The sequence below is a fragment of the Diabrotica undecimpunctata genome, chromosome 2, assembly GCF_040954645.1.
Source record: "Diabrotica undecimpunctata isolate CICGRU chromosome 2, icDiaUnde3, whole genome shotgun sequence".
NCBI classification, from domain to species: domain Eukaryota; kingdom Metazoa; phylum Arthropoda; class Insecta; order Coleoptera; family Chrysomelidae; genus Diabrotica; species Diabrotica undecimpunctata.
The window spans coordinates 65,328,877-65,348,970 of NC_092804.1; the positions used below are offsets into that span (position 1 = coordinate 65,328,877).

Genomic DNA, 20,094 nt, shown 5'->3' on the forward strand with positions numbered 1-20,094 from the left:
ATGTAAAATAAAAATAACAACTGATTACATGAGTTGGTTTTCTTAAAAGAAAAAAAATTCCTGAACGCCTACAATTTGCCCAAGGTACAATATGTATTATACCTTGGGCCACCAAAGGTTGTACCTTGGGCCACTGGTAAACATAATTACTAAAACTTTTATTTTAATAATTAACAGACACATTTAAAGTTACATAGGAACAAAATCCTTTTAATATTTGTTTTATTAAGGTTTGTTTAGAATAAGGACCATTTTAAGCAAAATGAGTTACCAATAATATACATCAATGATTTATTATTATTAAACATAAGAAGAAACAATTTAAATAACGTAAACTTTACTCGACCAAATACTTTGCAAAATCCAAGTTAAAAGTATAAATATCCTGTTAACCTTTTGAGGATCCATCTTTCTTGGGAACTTGGGAAGTGACTGCAGAAAATACACAAGACAATATTATTTGACAAAAGAAACAGGGCTAGATATTCCAGTTTGCAAGGAGTTTTTTTAAAAAAGTCTTGAGAGTTTCAGATGGTCGACTTACACGTGCTTTGCGTAATAAAGAGCAAGGTGGCACACCTTCTAAGGATAAAAGAGGAAAAAAAGACCCTCATAATAAAACAAGTCAGGAGAAACTTGACAATATTTTTCATTTTATTTCGAGGTTCCCAAAATATCAGTCACATTATTCTTGAAAAAAAAATCCCAATCTTTGTTATTTAGCTCCCACTTTAAATCTGTCAACTATGTATTCCTTATACAAACAAGAAACAAATAATACTGCGTCACAATTTGTTTTTAGAGATGTTTTCAGAAAAAAATTTAATTTAACTTTTCATGCGCCTGTATCTGACAATTGTAGAAGATGTGACGAATTTGAACAAAAAATAAAAATAGAAACTTCTGAAGTTACTTTGGCAAATTTAAAGTTAGAAAAAGAATTGCATCTTCGAAAGGCAGAAAGCACACGTGCTGGGATGGCATTGGATTCGGAATTGGGTAAAATAGCTAAAAATGATGTCACTGTAATAGCGTTTGATCTCATGTCTATATTACCTACACCTCATCTTTCAACTGGGGTATGTTACTACAAAAGGCAGTTGTGGACATACTGCTTAGGTATCCACAACTTGTCAAGTAATCAGGCCCACATGTACGTTTGGCATGAAGTCATAGCATCAAGAGGACCTCAAGAGATTGGATCTTGTATACAGCATTATGTCAAAAACTATATTAATACGTCAAAATTAATTATGTATAGTTACCAATGATGAGGGCAGAATAGGAACATTAAAATGTCTCTATTTTGTAATTACATTATACAAAACAAGATATCAAAAGTGCAGCAAATTAACCATAAATTTTTGGTGTTGGGGCATTCATATTTAGCCTGTGACCGTGACTTTGGGATCATAGAGAAGAACAAGAAAACTTTTAATGATATTTATGTACCCGGAGATTGGACCAGAGTGATTAGGACAGCCAAAAAACAAAAACCATTCACAGTACTAGAAATGACCAGCAACGATTTCGTGAGTAGTGTTCCATTAGAGAAAACCATTACTAATCGTAAAAAGACTGTCGAGAGCGAATCGACATATAGAGCGAACATATAGACATTACAAAGCGCAATACATCTACGTTTATTGGAAAACTTCCACTTTTATACCCAAAAGGCAGAGACATTGAAGCAGCTAAATTTATCAATTTACAAGATTTGTTAGTGTATGTACCACCTTATTTACATAACTTTTATAACAATCTAAATGTTAAAAATTTAGATCAACCTATACAAAATAATGATGATGGAGAAGATAATGTGTTTTACGCTATAGAAGATTCCGAACAAATGATGGAATAAAGGTTTATAAAAAAAATTAGTTAAGGGCATTGTTTTGGCTTTTGTTCACTTTTTGTATGCAAGTATGGTAAAAATACATTTTATGCAAAAACGCACTTTATTTTTTTTATTTATATAATGTTAGTGCAAGAGTGGCCTACAATTTTTTTTCCAAAAAGATTTTGAAAATTTTACTTTTTTGTGATATTTATATAAAATGAAATTTACCAACTTAATTTAAGGTGTTGAAATTGAAAACTAAGGTTAATAATTCTTGGAGGAACAGAGAGCGGTCAATTTGAATAAAACTTAAATCGTCTTTTTCTCAAAATCATTTTTTACGAGTTAGGCCACTCTTGCACTATGCTTCTTATATATATATTACAGGATCCAACTCGTAAATACAATACATTTTGGAGACGGCTATCACTGTATTCCCGTTCTCCTTCGCCAATCCTCCCGGTCCAAGGCATGCTCCTTCTCCAAACCTCTCGATTCCATTGCTCTTCTAATTCCTTCATTCCATGAGCGTCGCGGTCTACTACCTCTTTTTCTTCTTCCAGGGAGCTTCCATCTGTACAGTTTTTTTCGTCAGGCATTCTCAATAGGTGTCCAAACCATTTTAAACCTTTTCTTTCTATTCTGTCAATAACCGTTTCTATAGCATTAGGTAATGTTATTTCTTATAGATTCAAATAATCCATTTCAACTGCCAACAATCTTCTCTTCAGGTCTGCATTAATTGTCCATACTTCAAAGACAACAAAGAACTGATTCAACCATGGTTTGCTCTATTCTTTTTTGTTCCTTTTGGAAATGTTGCAATCCCACCATAAGGAGTTCAGACATCCTACGATGTTACATCCATGATTAATTCGGTGTTTAATTTCGGTTTCTCCCAAGCCGTTCTTATCAATGAGTACACTTAAATATTTAAATTTTTCCACTTGTTTGATTTCCACGTCCTCGTCTATCAACACTTCGAACCTTGCATCTGAATTGATAACTAAATATTCTGTTTTCTTCATGCTGATTTGTAACCCCCATTTTACATATTCTCTGTATAGAGATTATAGAGAGACGCTTTACCATAAATTCTAGATCATAAGAACGTCATTTCCTATGGGGATTCCCATTCCCTGGCAGTGGTTTTTCCAATTTTGGAGGGCTGCCTCAATATATAAATTAAACAGTAAGGGTCTACATCCCTGTCTTAGTCCTTTAGTTACTTTTATTGGCTCTGATAGTCTATTTCCGATTTTTAGGTAGGTAGTATTATCCCTGTTTACTTCTGTGATTATTCCTAAAAGGTATGGACTAATGCCGAGTTGTTGTAAAGCTTGCCATAATTTAAGTCTTGGAACTGTATCATACGCCTTTTCTAGGTCGATGAAGGCTAGATGTACTTCGGTACCAACCGCTATTCTTTTTTCTATTAATTGTTATGGTATAAACAAGTTATCTGTGCAAGATCTACAATGGGCGTAAATCCATTTTGGTCTTCGCTAATTAGATGTCCTACATCATCTTGTATTTTTTCATTTATTATCTTTCCAAACAATCTCTCGAAAGTAGGTAGGACACTTGTAGCAGTTAGGATCTTTTTGATTACCCTTTTTAAAGATGGACACTTGGTGAGCAGTTTTCCATTCAGATCTATATACTTTAATTTGTTGGCAGCATTGATTCATTAGAACTGCTATTGTAGTATACGACCTAATAGTGAAATCAAAGAAACGTCTATATTCTTGGGTAAAATTGTAGAATATTTTTACAATTTTTTTAAATTCAATTTTTGTTTCGACATTTCGGGGACTCCGTATAATTGGCACGGTGGTAGCTACGCCCCTAGCAAGAATAAAAAAATATTAAAAATACCACAACTTAAAAATTAAATCAAATAAATAATTTAACAAAAAACTTTGGAGATGCCGGGGATCGAACCCGGGGCCTTTCACATGCAAAGCGAACGCTCTACCACTGAGCTACATCCCCACACACAAGTAGTTTTTGACATTAATAGAACTTCTAAAGAATGCCAGATAAAAAATCCCAACATTTTAGAATATTTTTTTATCATTTTATTATTATAATATAGTTGAAAATTTTAAACAGTTCTACCCAAATACAACCAACAATTATAATATAATAGTCTCTCGTTTTATACCGCTTCGCGGCTTTGGCCAACCAACAATTAAAAAAATTAAATTAAATATTTGTTTTAAAAGTGTAGGTAATTGATTTTTTCACTAATGTTTTGTTCCATGTTTGACATATTTAGTGTTTAGTGATTAATGACATAACCTTAAAATATTTAAAAATGACCGAAATAAATAATAAAAATTTCGAAGAAAACTTCCCAGAAATAAAAAAGGCTCTAGATCAAGCAAAGTTTGTGAGTGTAGATTTAGAATTCAGTGCTCTTTATCCATTAAAAGAATATAGTCCAAGGTAATTAGTATAATAAAAATTAAAATTGTTCTAATGTTTATACATCTTTTTATGTATTATTTTAGTTTATTTGATACACCGAAAGAAAGATATCAAAAAATAAGGAAAAATGTGCAGCTGGTAGTCCCAATACAAGTTGGTTTAACAGCTTTTTCGTTTAATCCTGATACAAATAGCTATCTAGGTACCATTTATAATTTTTACATTATTCCAGCCTCATTTCCTTTTATAAGAAAGAATTGCTTATTTCAGTCCGACACTCTGAGTTTTTTGAAATTTTTTGAATTTGATTTTAATAAGGTAGGCCTTATCAAATATAATGTATAAGTATTGATAAACTAAGTACAATAAATAAAGAGTAACAATAAATAAAAGAGTAATTATTTCTTTATTTTTGCTTACAGATCTCTAGCAGTATTGGGGATAACCGTTTTGTTTTATGATAAAACAGATAAATTAGTTCAGTGTTGTCACAGTTATAGAAACTATAGTTTGTGATGAAAATAAACATTGAGGGAAAGTAAATTATTTAAACCACAGTTCTATTAAATAACTTGGGGTCCGATTCCCTATGATCTTATTAATAGAGAATTGAAGCCCTCTACAGAGCACTATTTTTTGGGGGGGAAAACTAAGGGGGCAAGAATTTAAAAGTAAAATTCAATTGAATATATAAAAATTTTGAAAGATCTCACTTATGTTAGCTTTATTTATGATTGTATCTGACTATTTCTCATTATTTTTTTTCATCGAATAAATATAAGTTTGGACATGCTTTTATTTATCAACAATTATTTTATGCCAAAACAATTGCAAAAAGGATACCTATAGAGTGGGTTTTATATTACACTTAGGTCTAGATGGGTTAAATGCCTCTTTGGAATGTTTCTTCCCTATTTTCTCCCTTGACTAAAAGTTTGTATTTAATTAATTACTGTGCTGTACTGAACAGGTATTATACTTATGAGCATAACTATATTAACAAGCAGTGACTAGTACATCCATCTATCTATTCATTCATTCACTTTACACACACATTATTGAGACCTGAGTTCATATTATGTCTCAGCAATGAAAATAACTTTTTCATTGGACCACAGTAACACTGTTTCAAGCTTCTAAGCTTTCTTCAAGCAGCTTTTTAAAGTATCATTTTATAACAATTTAGTAAATAAATTTTAAGGAGAAGAAAAAAAGAATTGTTGATTGTAGAGAATTGTGAAGAATTTGGGTATTTATTATTTGCATATTACAATAATATAGGTATATTAAAAGAATAATTTACTTTTTTAATACAGTTCAAGAATGACTGAATAGGCCATTCAAGAATTCTTTGCTAACCACCTCAATAAGCTCAATGTTGTGACAACCGAAGTCTACTACTTCAGTATATATAGAGAAAACATTGTCTGAAACAAGGTTATTTATTACAGAGGGAACAATGCCATTGACTATCTTAGCATTCACACATAAACATTTTTGATGTCACTGGCCACTTGCTACATGATTGTTCCTTAAAAAAAAAAAACAAAGAAAATGGCGTTTACTAAACTTTAATCCAATAATCAGTACTCGGGTATTATAAAATTAGTACAACATGATTGCAAAATAACTATTTTTCAAAGCTTATTAGATGGAAATAGATCATTACTTGATGGAAATTCATTTCATATAACAATAAAACACTGAAAACTTTGTTTTCAAAACTTCCACAAATTTTTTTATAAAATCTTATGACTACAGCTGTTTCGGCAGAGTGTTTTTCTCAAGTGATCTATTTTTGGTATGCATTTACACTTTATAGTCTTTAACGAAATATGTTGAGGAGGGGAGAACTGTTTGTCTCAATTTGGTCATTCAGAATTATGTCCGTGTTTTTTAATTTGTTAATTTCCATAGATTCTAACAAATATAGCTTAAGGCCTTTATTTTGAATGTGAAGAATTTGAAATTCATCATTAAAAGAACGATTATGATCTAGAAGGTGAAGTGCTTATGTAGAATCTGTTTTTCTATTATTGAATGCCCTTTTCTATTCGTTTGTTAAAATTTCTACCAGTTTGACTGATGTAAGGTTTTAGGCAATCGCCACATTTAAGTTTGTATACACCACCTGTAAGTGCTTTTTATTTTGGCTCTTGCTGTTTTTAATATATTTGCCCAAGTTGTTCTTAAAAAATAGATTTTCTGTAAGACACATTATGATTTATTGACTTGAAGAAGGCCTCTGGCTATATACAAAATAAACATCTGATCGAATCCTAACATGCAACATATCAAATGAAAGGGGCTGATATAACGAATATAATTAGATAGAAAAAAACAAACAAGGCAACGACTAAAAGGGCACTACATGTGGTCTTCGTTATTAATAAACATATAGCGACATACGACATATCACATGACACTGGATGATAATAGACATATTTGCTTTATGTATAAATGATTTCGAACCTAAATTTCGAAATACGCTACAGAATGGTCAAGTGCTACATATGGTCCATCTTGCTTTATGGCATGGAAACGTGGACTTTGAAAAAAACATCTATTAACAAACTTGAAGCATTTGAAATGTGGTCATTGAGAAGAATGATGCGCATACCTTGGGTGGATAGAGTTCGAAACTATGATGTCCTTAAGAGAGCCGGCGTGGAAAGAGAACTCTTTGAATTAATTAAAAAACGTAAGATTGGTTACCTTGGGCACATATTGAGAGGAGCAAAATATGAAATACCACAGTTAATCCTACAAGGGAAGATCGAAGGTAGGAGAGGAGCCGGCCGCAAACAATTATCCTGGTTAAGGAATATTAAAGAATGGACAGGAATACACAATACAGGCGAGCTGTGTCACGCCGCCAAGAACAGAATTCTAGTAATGAGATAGTCGCCTACGCACTTTGGTGTATGGCATGTTAAGAAGAAGATAAAGGATAAGATAAGTATAAGGTAAATTTGCTTTATTGACCTGAAAAAGGCCTTTGATTACAAAATAAACAACTAGCCTAATACGAGTATAGGACACATACTTGGATTATACGAAAAAAGTTTATTATTTTAAAAATTTAATGATTGACTGTAGATGATAATTAATTGGATCCTCGGTCGCATTAGAAGGGCAAAGTTACTAGTGTATTTATAAGGGTTTTAGTTTTAAGTGAATTTGAGCAATAAAAATTTATACTTAAATTAACGGTAATGATAAAATAACTCAGAAGGAACATTTTGAGCTTGGGACAATGCTCGTAGGTTTATTTTTGACCAAAATATTGATATTTTTGTAGTGCGCTCTGAGGTACAAGATCGGCTCACAGTGAAAAGGTACGCGCGCGAACCTCTAGATACAAGTTATATTTAATATATATTATATATATATGTCATCTTAATTTTTCAAGATCCTAATATACTTTAGCCAATTGAATTAAGTTTTTACTCGACGCAACTGTATTGACACTTGAAATGTGTAGTATTAGATATTACAAAAAAAACTCACATTTAGGGATTCATCAATTTTTTAGAGCAAGTATTTTTAAATAAATAATCAAAACGTCATTTTGTTCATAAGTTAAAAACTTGTCTATTTAGAGATTTGATGTCAACAAACTTTTTCAGAAAAACATATACATAATGAGATATGCTAAATTAAAATCGGGTAATAAACAAAAAACTGTTTTTGTATATTGTTAATAACTTTTTTATTGTTTATTAAAAGTTGTTTAAATGTACCTGAACTTGAGGGTCTTACTGTGTTTGAATTGTGTGCAAAAGATGGGCCAGATTAGTAAAATAGTTTTTGCGACATTTAACTTGTTTATAAGATTTTTTGAAACAAGGACTCAGACCACGCTATCAAAATATAAATATCTTGGCCAAAAATAAACCTGCAAACATTTTACCAAACTCAAAAAATTCCTTTTGAGTTCTTCTACCATTACTATTAAATTACTTATAAATGTTAATTGCTCAAATTTGTTTAAAACTCTTATAAACAATTAATTTACAATTAAAAAAAATTACTATTTCAAACGGGTATAACTTTAGTACAAAAAAAGATAAGGTAATTTAACAAATTTTGTTTGGAACTTGATAAATTAAGCTTTAAAATGGGCGTTTGTAATGCGTTTGCTTGCGTAGAAGCCAAGTTAAGATCGAAAAGCTTTGAAAAATACTTATTTTGCAACCATTTTGCACAAATTTTATAATATCTTGAGTTCTAATTATTGGGTTAAAGTTTAGTAAACGCCGTGGTCTTTTTTTTTCAAAGTTTCAAAGTTTTATAAACAATTAAATTATTTATAACAATTTTTTGACCACTTTGGTCGAAATCCACCGTCGAAATTCGTAATCAGCAGTGAAACCATCAGAATTGAAAAGGTCATGGTGCGGTGGCCCGTAGCTGGCTCTTAGACTATTATGGATCCCTATTCATTTTAGGTATAAAGCATATATTTGTTTGAATTGTTTATTGTACTTAGTTTGAATATCTTCCTTACTTTTATCTCTATACATTCTGTTTTTTTTTTTCAGTTCGTTTATTCAGGAATTCCATATATCAACAAAGATGAAGAACAAGAATTAAGACAAAGATTTAAAAGCAATGACATTACAGATGTACAAAGTCTATTTAGGCAAGAGTTGCAAAATATTTTTCAAAATCAAGGAGAAAAAATTCGAAATTGGTATGCGACTGCAAATATTGGAGAAACATTAACAATACCAGAATTTTACCAAGTGTCGAAAGATAGTGATGAATTTGTTTATTTTATTCATAAAACAATCAGAGATCGGTTTAAGGATGTCTGGACTAGTGTCAAAAATAACGAATTCGTTTTAAAAAAAGTTACTAGTGAAGAATTCAAAAAGTTAAATCAACTTTATAATTTAGAAGAAGAATGTATTAAAAACCTATTAGGATTCAGCAGAGTTTTTAGATATTTGGTGTCATTGCAAAAACCTCTGATAGGGCATAACTTAATGCAGGATCTTTTGTTAATGATAGAATGTTTTGAAAAATCGCTACCTTCATCATACGAAAGTTTTAAAAAAACCGCCAATGCACTGTTTCCAAAAATATTCGACACAAAATCTATTTTATACAATATTAAAAAAAATGTTCCTGAAGATAAAAAAATTGATGATAAAAGTCTTAAAGATACATTCGAGTACTTCAAGGACGGCATTGGGAGACATTTGGCTCTCAATTCTCCTGCTATAGAAAATAACTGTAATGGTACTTATAATAAGTATCACGAAGCTGGATGGGATTCGTTTTGTGCCGGATATATTTTTATCAGAATGGCGTATTTTAATCTCTACCAACAATATCCGAAATCAAAAAGGTATATGAGTGGCGAACTTATAGCCGGACTTGAATTCTGTCAAAATAAAGTCAACGTTATTCGAGGAGCTGTGTCTTCCATTGTGAGTAGTTTATATTAAACATTTTTAAATAAAAAATATTTGTCCTTATAATACACGGTGTACAGAAACTCTCCTGACAAACGAAGACCGGAGGTTCCTCAGATACTTTTAAGACAATTTAACTCAATTCACCTAGTCCGAAAATGCTTCCTAAGGGAGCTAGAGCTCTTTGAAGATGGCGCCTTGTAATTAGTTTTTTTTAATACCTCCAGAACGCTTCTATTTAGAAAAACAAAAACTGGTACGATTTGTTATCGTCCAGAGTTGAATCGATTTTATTAATTTCGAATTTCTAGTACCTATCATAGACGTCCGTTTTGGGTAGGTCAACGGTTATTTTAACGCATAACTTTTTGTCTTTACCTTTCAAGCATTTATGATATTAGATTATAAAATTTTCAGTTATTTTAGTACTAAAAGGTACTTTTGCTTAAGTCGATAGGATACAACGTTTTCTAGAAAAATCAATTTGAACATTTTTCGTTTTTTTGTCATGAAAATTAAATTAATATTTTTTGCACTAGTTGGCCGTGGACCTGTCAACAGAAGTATAACCTACGTTTTTCGTTGTCAAACTGTATTCAGTTCGCGCAGTTTATCTTTCAGTTTTTTACTTTGTGGCATTTAAATACAACAATTTGAATTCAACAAAATTGGTTTTTACTAATGAGGAATAAGTCGATATGAGGTGTAACGCTCGAGCAGCACAACGTAGATATTGCTTGTCAAATTTAACGTGATACTTGGCCGATTTGAAATTAGGCTCCACCCACGATGCGCATTCGACCACAACACAATTCGTCCTTATTATTTCTTGGCCCTTCGAAGTGCAAGGTACTTGTATAGTCTGCGACAAAGTTTTTTTTATTTTACTTATGTTTAAAGTTACTGTGTGTTGAAGGAATATCGTATTACAATAGATTTGACTTTTTAAATAATTATTGTTACGTATTTTAAATTATAAACATGGATTTTCATTCAAAATTAGAAGGCACAGTCTTGTCTGGACAAACGAGGGAGGTAATAGCAAATGTAATTATTTTTATACAGAGAGAAGCGATGCAAAATCCACATGTTAAAGATTTTAAAAAAGTTCAAGAGCGTGCTTCCTTAGCAACGGGAGTAAGTATAGCCACTATAAAGGAGTGGCCTATAGCCACTAGGCGTTCTTTCGACGCCTAACAAAAGAATGAGATCTGCCCCAAAATCCAACTTGGGCGATTTTGACAAAGGTTTACTTCGGCGTATAATAATAAATTATTATGTCACGGAAAAACGAGTTCCTACATTGCGACATATAACAAAAAAAATTAATGAAGACAATATTTATACAAGGTTGCATGAAACTTTGAGAAAAGTGATGAGAGATATGGGATTTCGATGGAAGAAAGCGAAGAATAACAGGAAAATCCTAATGGAAAAACCCGATATACAAGTGCTCCGGAGGAAGTTTCTCAGAAATATTAAACAATATAGGGAAGACAATCAGCCCATAATTTACATGGATGAAACTTATATTCATTCCTCTCATACCCATGACAGATACTGTGGAGACAATACCACCGAAGGTTTGCACAAGCCAGTGTCCAAAGGGGAAAGGCTGATTATTGTTTACGCCGGCGGCCAAATGGGGTCCATAAAAAACGCATGGTTGACATTTAAATCTGGTACCAAGTCTGGAGATTATTATCATAGCGAAATGAACTATAATAATTATAAAAAATGGATTCATGAAAAACTTATTCCTAATATACTAGCCCGTAGTGTATTGGTTATAGACAATGCATCATACCACAATGTCCAAGTGCAAAATATTATTCTAATATTCTATTGTAAAGAAATAAACAACAGATTAAAATATTTATGACTTACTAAAATGCTAAAATGCCGAAGATCCGAAGAATAAATGACTAATATAAAATATTACGACAACTCTAGTATAAAAATTAAGTAATAAATGTTTCGTCGGTATGTTCCAGTTATAAGATTAACTACTGTTCTTTTATTCTTATACAGTTTACTGTAACGCAAATGTAAAGCTTTCATCTCTGCCAATATTCCTCTTATAAAATTACAGAACGAGACATTTATAGAAGTGTTTGGAAAAACTGCCGCTTCAACATGACTGAATGGTCAATATTAATGAGTCAAATAAAATATAATTATTAGAAGAATTATTCACCAAGTAACAAGAAATAAAATATTTTGTATTTTGAAAAAAATTTCCGAAGGAAAAATTGAAACGTCAAAATAACATACAATATAGACATATCATAGAAGTTCAATTAATAAATAAGGTCACTCTCTGTAAACTTGTAGTATGGAGTGTACCAACGAGGCGAAGAGATCGAGCGCATTATGTATCTCTTTTCCTCCGAATGCGTTTTCACTTAATTTTCTACGCAAGTGGACAAATTTGTCAAGTATCACCTTAAATTTGACAAGCTGTACCCTGAAGTTGAGGAAAATGCAGAAATTAGGGTTCCAAGACTATCTGCTATGTATCCTATAATTTCAAAATCTTCCCTAGGAAATATCTTACACAACGAAAATTTATATCCTATTCATTTTACAAAGGTACAAGCACTGCTACAAGAAGATTTTCTTGCTCGTGAAGAATTCGTTAGTTGGTTACAAAATCAGAAAAATCAAAATGAATATTTTTTCAGATACATTTTGTTTTGCGACAAAGCTACATTCACAAAAATTTGAGTTTTTAATGTGCATAATGCACAATATATTTTGTAAGTTAATGACAATCCTCACGTTGTTCAAGAATTTAAGCATCAGCATAAGTTTAGCTTAATTTTGTTAAACGTCTGGATAGGAATAGTTACTGATTATCTACTTGGGTCTGTGGAATTGGCTGCTCGTTTAAATGGTGCTGATTACTTACATTTCATGCAAAAATTTTTACCTGATTTGTCAGATTAGAGACTTTCTTGATAATAACTACAAAGGTCACTGGATTGGAAGAGGCGGTCCAGTTGCTTGGCCAGCAAGGTCGCCGGATTTTAATCCTTGCGATTATTATGTTTGAGAATACACAAAAGCATTTGTTTATTCCGTTCCGATACAAAATCTTGCACAACTCTGGGTAAGGATAAAGGATGCTTGCAACGAATTTATAAATAACTTCGGAATTTTTGCAAGAATTCCGCGTTCTCTAAGCAAAAGGGTAACTTTATGCATAGAGACTAATGGTCATTAACATCAAGCATCTTTTGAACTATCTACTTTTGATACTTGTTCTTTTGTATTACTTTCGTTTCATCGTAATAAATAGTTTGTTTTGAAAACCCTTTAAATAAAATTTTTTTAAAGTTTCAATTTGATTTTTTGCTCCTTTTCCCAAACTTTTTTATGTCGCATTTATTGAAACAAAAGATAATTTATCAAATTAATTAAAGTACCTCTTAATTTAACTTTGATGACGAAAAAACGAAAAATCTTCAAATCGATTTTTTCTTGAAAACGGTGTATCCTACCCACTTACGGTTACAGTACGTTTTGGTTCTAAAATTACTGAAAATTTAATAATCTAGTATAACAAATGCTTAAAAATTAAAGACAAAAAAGTTATGCGTTAAAATAACCATTGACCTACCCGAAACGGACGCCTATGACCAGTACTAAAAATTCTCAATTAATGGATTGTCGATTCAACTCTAAATGAAAAATAATCGTACCAGTTTTTGTTTTTCTAACTGGAAGCGTTCTAGAGATGTTAAAAAAACTAATTACGAAGCGCCATCTTCAAAGAGCTCTAGCTGTATACGTTAAAGAATGTGTTTTTGAGATCATAGTATGACTAATCTTGTTGTGCCACTCCTATGGGAAATTGGAAATCATCGAGGCTATTCTGATCTAAAGAGCTCATTCGTGGTGCTCCCAAATCACTTTATCAAATTTGGCATCCATGACATTTTTTGACGGAATGGATTTCTTTTTCTTTCTATTTTTTCCTACATTATATTTTGAAGTAATGCATATTTTTGTCCTCTCAATAGCTGGCCAAATATTCGAGTTATCTTCGCTTTTTGTTAACATAACCGGCTCTTTTCCTATACGACGTAGCGCTTCCACGTTTGTAACTCTATCAATCTTATCACGTAGCACCACATATCGGAGCATTCAATATTTTTTATTTTGTTCTGTTTGAGTCCAAACCTCTACTTGCTATAATAGGGTGGTAAATTCATAACAATCTTAATTGTAGAGGGATACTTATGCCGCTATTGCAGAAGAATCTATCCGTCTTAATGAAAGTGAACCTGGCCATTTCGATACGTCTTCTTTATTTAACTATTTTGGACTCTAGTTTCATTTAATAAACTTCCCAAGTACTTGTAGTTTATTAATTTTTCATTTTGAGTGCCATTTACGCGTTGGTTTTATCATGGTCTTACTGAAGACCATACCTATGCTTCAATATACAGAATAAGCGAAAATAACACGGAGCATACATATTTAATGCATTATATCTGAAGTACATTTGAAACAGTTAACACATTATTACCATGAATTATAAAAACGTTAAGTTCCACATGTAGAAAATATCGCTCAACTGCATCTCTCCTTTTACGAGGTCAATTGAAAGTTACCAAAATTTTCATTTTTCAAGCTGAGCTTGACTGTTTCTCAGCTACACTGAGTAGGTGATTATTAAGTCCGTAACGTGTGAAAATAAAATAATTTCGTACCTAAATACTTCAAGATGCATACAGCTCAAGAAAAGATACAAATTTTAACTTGGTATTTTGGAGATCACTCAACTCGAATAGATTTACTGCTTTTGCTACTTTTGAGACTAGGGCGGTTCCTTCAAGTTCCACAGTTGACCGAATAATTCAAAAATTTCGCAGATGTGGGTGTATTCAAAACTGTTATAAATGTAATAATCTTGATGAATTAAGTGTTCGTTAAAAGAGTTAACAATGTTTAAATTAATGTTTGTGCCGCTGTTGAAGCCAACCAATCGTGTTCAAGCGGGAAATTGCCGAAGAAGTAAACTCAAGGCAAAGTATTGTTCGAGGTATTTTAAAATGATATCGATATCGGTGCTATAAAGTTCAAACCCTTAAGATCTTTTTTCCGAGGACAGTATTAAACCAATGGAATTCTGTGAGGAGATGATGGAAAAACGAAATGATGATTAGATTTTTTTAAAAAACATTTTATTTACTGACGAATCGACATTTTCTCTTCACAGGAAACACAATCCATCCATTGTTCGATATTGGTCTGGGGAAATAAGCATCTAAGTATTCCTGTGCGTACACAATAGCACAATACCCACAAAATCTTATGTTTTGGTCGAGGATTTTGGGCGATTATGTAATAGGCCCCTTTTTTATTGAGGGCAATACCAACTTCCTGTGAATTTTGTAGATATTTGGTACCAGCATGACGGATGTCCCAGTCAGAAAGGATATTTACAACCACATAATTACAACAAAGGGTACAATCATGTGGTCTCCAAGATCAGCAGATTTGTCCCCAAATGATTTCTTTTTTGGGGCTTTCTTAAATCAAATATTTATCGGCACAATTTTGAACGTGGCTAAAATAGGTATTTTAAGTTGTTTTAAGAATTTTACCTTTTAAATTTCTTTTAGAATAGTTATGTTTTTTTTACGATTTTTTTTTAAATTTTCAAAGCGGTTACTGCAAAAAGAAAACACATATCTATTTTATTAAGTAACATTATTTGTAAACAGAATTTACAAATAGTTTTTCTGCCGAAAGCTAATGGATAATACTTAAAAATATACGCGTTTCAAGTTCATCCATACCCCATCAATTTTAAATTATTCCCGACTTACTGTCTACCGCTACCGATATCGCTCTGAAATGTGATGTGTGACTTCCCTCACTTTCACACGTGGTGGGCAGTGGCGCTCCCAAGGGGTGTTTTGGGGGTTAAACCCTCCCCTAGGGTACCATTCTTACACTGTTACTCACAAATTTTAAGGACTCAAAATGGAGGAAGCATAAAAAAAAATTCGATTCCCAACCAAACCCCCCCACAGGAAAATTCTGGGTGCGCCACTGGTGGTAGCGTGGAAATAGTTCAGAATCCAGCAGTTAACTCGAGTATTTGATTTTCATAATACGAGGGCCATTCGTAAAAAAAGGTCCCTATGCTGCTGAGAAAGAATGCGACGCGCTGGGAGAAATCTGGCAACACTGCATTACGCATCAACACTCCCTCTTCCTCTCCCTCACCTCACCACTCACGCCTTGCTGCATTGGTTAGTGCTGGCCTAGCAGCCTTCAAAGATGGACTTCCCGATTACTGTTACCGCCAGATGAGACATTCGTGCTGTGATACGTTTGTGGACTGCAAAAGTCTCAAACGAAGAAGTGTTAAGACCAGTTGGATAATGCAGAAAGCTTGTGAACACAATTAAAATAAGAAAAACATCGTATCTGGGCCACATACTTCGAAACGATAAATACTCTTTTCTGCACGTCATCATGCAAGGAAGAGTAGAGGGAAAAAAAGGCTTGGGAAGAAAGAAGAACTATTGGTTAAGAAATGTCAAAGATTGGACTAAACTTAGTGTTGAAAAAGATAGAGAAGCGTTTAAAGAAGTGATCGTCCACCTTCGTTAGAAGACGGCACAATAAGAAGTTATATTTTTTAAATGCAAAACGGAGTTCACTTACTGTCGTTCATCGTCAGTTAATCGAAGTTTATGGGGAAAAGTGCATATATATTCCACATGTTCCCAAATGGTGTAGAGAATTCAGTGAAGGTCTAACGGAAATTCACAATGAAGATCGGTGCCGAAGGCCTTCAGTTTCAGATGAAATTGTCGAAAAAGTTAAAAGAATATTGCTTGAAGATCGGTCGACCATTGCGTATTGCTGAGACTTTCTACATCCCATTTCATAAGATAATATCTGAAAAATTAGGCTATCACAAAGTGGGTGCGCGGTGGGTACCGCGACCGCTTACAGGGAATCACAAACAACATGTCCAGTGTGCCCAGCAATGTTTGTAACAATGTAAAGACAACAAGAAAGAACTTGTTGATTTAATTGTTACAGGCAACGAAACATGGGTGTTTCACTTTACCTTCGGAACCAAGCAGCAATCACGTGAATGGCGTCACTAAACTTCGCCGAAGCCGAACAATTGTAAACAAACGTAGCCTGCTGAGAAAGTCAAGGCAATCGGCTTTTGGTACAGTGAGGGCCTACTGTTAATTTACTTTTTGCCACATATAACAACTGTTAAATCAGTATATATGGCGAGACATTAAAAAGACTGAGACGTGCGATCCAGAACTGCTGGCAAGTACGATTATTCAGAGGTGTGATGGTTCTCCATGACAACGCTTGACATCATGTCTCACATCAAACTGAACAACTGCTGAGAGATTTTGGCTGGACTGTGCCCCCTCCTACAGTCCGGAGCTAGCAAAAAGTAATTATCAAATTTCCAAAATTAAAGAAACACTTGGGTGGCTTACGCTTCAGTGCCGATGATGAAGTTAAGGAAGAGGATCCCAATCCCTCAAGGGATTGGCGGTAAAATTCTGTAACATGGGGATAGAAAAATTGGAGCATAGTCTGTAAAAGTGTCTGACAAAAACCACAATTATGGAGACAAATAGCGTAAGTTTTAAGTATTAAAATGATGTATGATACTAAGCACAAAAATAAAGCTATTTTTAAAATTCATGGTAACCTTATTTTACGAACGACCCTCGTATAATTCTTTGAAAACCTTTTGTTGGCCAACTGCCTGGAGCGGAGTCGAGTCCGACCAATGTAATTTATATGCTCCGTTTTTTTTTCGCCGAACGTGTATATTTACTAATTTTTATACATATTTTGTTAACTAACACATAAAAAAATCGCAAAATTCATATTACTTAGACATTTACTCCTAATCATACTAATAAAAGAACAAAAGTCCACTAATTACACGTTCACAAATTAAAATTGGTTCCAAAGATCTAGTTTTCTATAGCTCGTGAAAAGTTTACAGCCCAGTAGAGTAGAGCATAGTTTAATTATTAATCAATATAGTAATGAAAATGTTTATTGATCTCGTATAATCTGATAATGATAACGTCTATAATACTACGATAGAACATTACTATTATAGAACACTACGATATACTATACCTTTTAAGCCGGGATCTGACAGAACGAGGAGCGGCGTTCTTTATCGTCGAAGAGAAATAAAAATGCATAATAGAAAACGACAAAATCTAAAGTCGGGAACCAACGCAATGTGAAATACCGTTTTTACCCTCAATATTTGTGGTTTACGATCCCTGGGATAGAGCAAAACTGTCTATTTACGGTGAGCGCATACTGTCCCGTCGTTTGCCGGTAAATCAACACGGTTCAAAGGAAATTGGAAGTTGATGTATAGTACGTACTTACCCCTCCAACCCTTTCAACTCGACTAGAGACAGGTACGGTCAATGCCGTGGTCATTTTATTATGGAGTCATCTAAAGAAGTTGTGTTGGAATTTTTATTTGTATAAATTACCCAACTTACTAAATTTTTTACCGGCAACACTGGTGGATAAAACCAAACTTAGGTAATCCTCGATCTCGAGAACACACGCTCCTTTGGAGTAGTTATTAAAATTATTAAAATTAAATATTTATTAATTTCACACTAACATGGGGTGCCAACCGTGTCTCCTTTCTGTTCACTATTTATCTATTTTCTGTTTCTCTTTGCCGACGTAAATCAGCAAAGAGTGCCTTTCCACGTTCTGTGAGATGCCGGTTTTAGTATGTACTTATGTGTTATTGACACATTATAATAAAGAACTTTTTGTTTTCATAGCATTTAGATGGGGAAGATCCAGCTTCGACCAGACCTCCGTATTTAGTTGTAGAGTCTTTAAAAAATGCTCCAATAAACATTCATCAGGTAAGAAAAATTATATTATTGAAATATTATTGTGTATTTATTATTAATGCATTAAGTAAAAATATATACATACGTTTAAGTTTTTGTTTACAATAAATTTTTATTTATTAGAAGTTTTATATTTAATCCATATGTATGTTATTTGAAATTTGCTTGTCCCAAATGTTGCAGTAATTGTATAAGCTAATAATGTGGGTATCTATATAATCTGAGGTTGGTTATCATTATGACCACTGAAACAGCCCTGGATAGTACTACGGAAGGAACTGCCTTTATACCACTTTCTTAGGTCATTTATTCTGGAAATGCGTCCTCTTCCAATACTCTGCTTTCTTTGTATTTTGTCTTGTATTATCATTTGCAATAACAAATACTTATCTTTTCTTAATACATGATCCATATATTATAACTTCCTTATCTGAATTTTATTTATTTTTTTATTCTTCTTTACACCTAAGCATTTTTTACTCATAAAGAAAATTGTTTGTAAAAGAAAACTGCGAAATAACTGGCAGCTCACTAGGCATCCAGAAGATAAAGCAAATCTTAATAGAGCTTGTAGACTACTCAAAAGAATTGATCTAACACGTAGACAATGGAATCAATAAATATTTAAAGAACCTCTCAACTGCAGATGATATAACTATTCGCTGTGGAAATTAACAAAAAACGGACAAACGAATATGTCAATCAGGAAACAAAATGGTACTTGGGCTAAAACTGACGTAGATCAAGCATATACTTTTGCAAATTCTATATACGAGGTATTTTAAACGCATCAGAGAAAAGTCTCAGTTGAAGAAGAGGAAGCTATTCATGAAGTTATAAATGCACCATATCAAATGTCTTCGCCTATTAAACCTTTTAAGAAATCTGAAATCAAAAAAGTCATTGATAATCTGGAAATTAAAAAGTCACCTGGATATGATATAATATCTAGTTTAGTACTGAAAAATCATAACCAACGAAGGCGTAAGTTTAATCACATATATTTAATTCAATATTAAAAGCAGGTTATTTTCCACTTCAATGGAAAGTTGCTCAAATTGTTCTTGTTCCTAAACCTAATAAGGATGACACAGAAGTATCTTCATATCGCCCAATTAGCTTGTTGCCTATATATCTAAAGCATTTGAAGGGCTTTTTCTGAATACGAACAAGCTAAATTTTGCTGAGAATGTAAATTTTGAGATAAAAAAAAAATTTCAATAAAGTCTAAAACTCCTAGCCCCGGGTTTTCCGTCAAAACCTTTCAAAAAATGTTTCAGATTAGAAACATAGCTGAGATAATTTTGAACAAAAATATTTATTAGCACTTTTTGTATAAAATGAACCGTTCTCTCAGAAAAAACGCTTTGAATGACAGTTCAATTCGGCGCGCATGAAATAAATTTTTTAAATAAAATTTATCAACTCCACGTTTGATTTTAAATGGGGTTCATGTCTGGTGAGTTTTCGGGCCATGGTAAAAGCA

The 20,094-nt window shown here is 32.8% G+C and overlaps 1 protein-coding gene and 1 non-coding gene across 2 annotated transcripts in view; one reads left to right on the forward strand and one right to left on the reverse strand.

Moving 5' to 3' along the window:
* Positions 1–3,763: 3,763 nt before the first annotated feature.
* On the reverse strand, positions 3,764–3,835 carry TRNAA-UGC (transfer RNA alanine (anticodon UGC)). Its single transcript has one exon. It is a non-coding gene; the product is annotated as a tRNA-Ala (tRNA).
* Positions 3,836–4,115: 280 nt separating this feature from the next.
* The window catches only part of LOC140433328 (pre-piRNA 3'-exonuclease trimmer-like), a 112,870-nt gene continuing 96,891 nt past the window's right edge, over positions 4,116–20,094 (forward strand). Inside the window, exons 1-4 of the mRNA XM_072521358.1 lie at positions 4,116–4,291; positions 4,357–4,591; positions 8,818–9,711; positions 18,534–18,620. Of these exons, the coding sequence (XP_072377459.1) occupies positions 4,161–4,291; positions 4,357–4,591; positions 8,818–9,711; positions 18,534–18,620 (1,347 nt within the window). The 5' untranslated portion in view covers positions 4,116–4,160. The remainder of the gene's footprint in view (positions 4,292–4,356; positions 4,592–8,817; positions 9,712–18,533; positions 18,621–20,094) is intronic.